General features: G+C 72.8%; 2 protein-coding genes across 2 annotated transcripts; both read right to left on the bottom strand.

Annotated features, from left to right (window-relative positions):
- Positions 1 to 102: 102 nt before the first annotated feature.
- On the bottom strand, positions 103 to 1197 carry EMIHUDRAFT_252685 (hypothetical protein; the record flags this gene model as incomplete). The annotated part of the gene is made up of 2 exons (XM_005787401.1): positions 103 to 143; positions 225 to 1197. The coding sequence occupies 2 exons, from the start codon at positions 1195 to 1197 to the stop codon at positions 103 to 105; spliced, it is 1014 nt and encodes a 337-aa protein (XP_005787458.1).
- Positions 1198 to 1269: 72 nt separating this feature from the next.
- Positions 1270 to 2608, bottom strand: EMIHUDRAFT_252684 (hypothetical protein; the record flags this gene model as incomplete). The annotated part of the gene is made up of 3 exons (XM_005787400.1): positions 1270 to 1347; positions 1501 to 2516; positions 2602 to 2608. 3 exons carry the CDS (start codon positions 2606 to 2608, stop codon positions 1270 to 1272), a joined length of 1101 nt encoding a protein of 366 aa, XP_005787457.1.
- Positions 2609 to 2881: the final 273 nt, after the last annotated feature.

The following is a 2881-nucleotide window of genomic DNA, read 5'->3' as shown; positions in this document are numbered from 1 at the left end:
CCCAGTGGCTTTTCCCCGCCCCAGGGTCGAAAGAAAACGGTCGCAAAAGAATTGGGAAAAAACCCCCCCCAAAACGAGGAAGCCGCGAGGCGATCGTTTTTGCTAGTGCAGGCCAGGCGGCGTGGCCGGACCGGGCGGAGGGCCTGTGGCCTCGGTCCACCGCCTCGTACCAGACCTAGGCGGAGTGGGAGACGAGGTTGCAAGGCGAGGTGACACCACCTCACACGGGGCGAGGGCCGGGCCCTCCCAAGCCCTGTGCGCCTCAAACTCCGGGTCGTACGAGAGCATCGAGGAGAGCGACTGCGGCTTGCCTCCCGCCGCGGCCTTGCCCTTGGCTCCGCCCGCCTGCCGCGCCGCCTCGCCACCGAAGACAAGGAAGATGTCCGACGAGCCGTCGAGCGAGCCGCGCACCACGGTACCCGTGTGCCACGCGCGGCCGTGCGGCGCGTCCTGGCAGCGCCTCCACTCGCCGCTGGCGGCGTCAAACGCGTGCAGGTCGCTCAGCTGCGGCGGGCCGTCGGCGCCCGCTGCGGAGAGGGCCTCGCCGCCGTACACGAGCATCTTGCCTCCGAGAGCAGCGGCGCAGTGCGCCCAGCGGGCGGGCGGCGTTGGGCCGGTCGTCTCCACCGGGCGCCACTCCCACCGCCGCAGCGGTGCCTCGGGAGGGAAGGGGAAGGCGTGCAACGAGGCCGTCGGCGGGAGCACCGGAGGCGGCACCTCGGCCTTCTCCGCACCTTCGTCCAACACCGCCTTGGCCGCATTCCACAGCCCCTGGCTGGTCACCGCCGCGGGGTGCTCGTCGTCATCGGAGGGGCACCCGTCGTGTGCCTGCTCGCCGCCTCCGCACTCCTCGTCGCTGTCGCTGCAGCCGCCGTTGGGGTAGACGGGCGGCGCCACCGCCTCTCCACAGGACGCACTCTCGTCCATGTCGCCGCCGTCGACGCTCGAGAGCGGCACGCTACCGCAGCCCAAAGGTGCGGTTGTGCGCGCGCGCTTGTGCAGGGTGCCGCTTGCCGGCAACGGACGCTCGCTGGGAGTGCATGAAGAGCTGATCACTCTTTCGTCGTCGCACGGCTTCATCCGGATCGGAGCGGCCCGAGAGAGGCCCCGTATCTCGAGCACGCCCTCGTCGGTGACGGTGGCGTTGACGCCGGATGGCAGCGAGATCACGAGGTCTCGGTAGGTGAACTGCACCATGGGTGCGAACGGCGATCGGCCGGTAACTCGCCGAGCTGCCCTTCGCGGCAAAAGCGCGCTGAAAAATTCTTTTTAGCGGCGTGCCGTCCTCCCATCCATCTTTCTCTGTTTTCTTTCTCCATTGGGTTTGTGTTGCTCCTTGTTTAACTCCTTAACTTAAAATCCAAAACAGAAGGACGCGACGTTCTCGGCCTCGCCGCCGCCGCCGCCGGCCGGCATCGCGTCGTCGCCGCGGTCGCGCCGCGCCCGCTTGCAGCCGGCAAAGAGCTCCGGAAGCGGCGGCGCCGCCGCCGGCTCCTCGACCGCCACGTAGAGGAAGGCCGCGACGATGTAGCGCACGCCGCTCACGATCGGCTCTCCGCCGTGCAGCGCCCGCCCGTGGAACGCCACGAGGTGGCCGACCGGCGGGGAGAGCGAGCGGCGGAGGTCGGCGAAGAAAGTGCCTCCGCCCTCGAACTCGTCGTTCAGGACGACGGTCAGGCTGAGCACCGACTCGTCCGTGTGGAGTGGGAGGTGCGCCTGCCCGCCGCTCGCGCTGTAGCGCACGAGGAACGCGTCGTGCACGCGGATGTCGGCGGCGGCCACGCGGAACTGCGCGGCGAGCAGCGGCGCGATCCGGCCCGCCATCGCGTGGTTGAACCAGCGGAGCAGCTCCGGCACCTCGTGCACCGGCACGTCGGTGGTTGGGACGGCGCGGTGGCGCGACGTCGTCCAGCCGCCCGACTTGGCAGCGTGCGCCTCGGCGGCCGCAACCGCGCGCTCGCACTCGGCCGCCGAGAAGAGCGGCGAGCGGCTCACCACCACCTTGCACGCCGGCCCGCCGCCGGCCAGCGCGTGCACCTCGCACGGCGCTGCCCCCTCCGCCCCGCCGGCCGCGGCTGCCACCCCGTCCGCGCGGTAGCTGCGGTCCTTGCGGCACTGCCTGCCCAGCAGGGCGTGGTGCGGCGCCAGCTCCGCGCCGGCGCGCCACGCCTCGTGCGCCGCTGTCCACCTCTCGCTGCCGAGGAGGGCAGTGCCCAGCAGCATCCACGCGTCGCCGTCGGTGCGACACGCAGACACGCGGGCTCGCAGCATCGCTGTCGCCGCCGCGAGCCGCCCGTCCTCCATCGCGTCGCGCGCCAGCGCAACCAGCGGAGCACCCACAGAGCCGCCCCTCGCCTCGTAGCTGCACCGCTCGCACGCGCAAGCAAAGGAGGCGCCGAAACGGGCGCGCAGCGCTGCGGCGCGCTCCTCGAGAGAGGCGTTCGCCGTCGGCACCCACGCGAGCGACGGCGGCTCCTCGGCCGCCGCCAGAGGCCGCAACGGCACGAGCCTGGCGCCTACCCGTCGCCAGCGGCGGAGGTGGGACGGGCGGGCGGGGTCCCGCAGGCGGCGGGCGGCGGCTCCGAGCGGGCGGCGGCGCACGTGGCATCGCGGGCGGCGCGTCCGCGTGCGGCTCGAGCTGCAGCTGCGAGCGAGGCAGGCACGAGTGCGACACGCGGAGCGTCTGCCTACGACGCGCCCGCGCTGAGAGGCGTGAGGGGAGGCGCGCGTCTTGTGCTCTGCCGGGCGGCGCGGGAGAGGTGCCGCGCGAGGGCGCTCACGCGCACGGCGGGGAAGAGGCGCGGTGCGCACTGGCTGAGCAGGCAGACCAGCCGCCTCGCCGTCACGGCGGCGGCCGGCGCGTCTGCGCCTGCGTGCGGCG

Source organism: Emiliania huxleyi (assembly GCF_000372725.1).
Source record: "Emiliania huxleyi CCMP1516 chromosome Unknown EMIHUscaffold_1423, whole genome shotgun sequence".
Lineage (NCBI taxonomy): Eukaryota > Haptophyta > Isochrysidales > Noelaerhabdaceae > Emiliania > Emiliania huxleyi.
The sequence above is the reverse complement of the archived record's forward strand: the minus strand, read 5'-3'. Positions and strand labels throughout refer to the sequence as shown.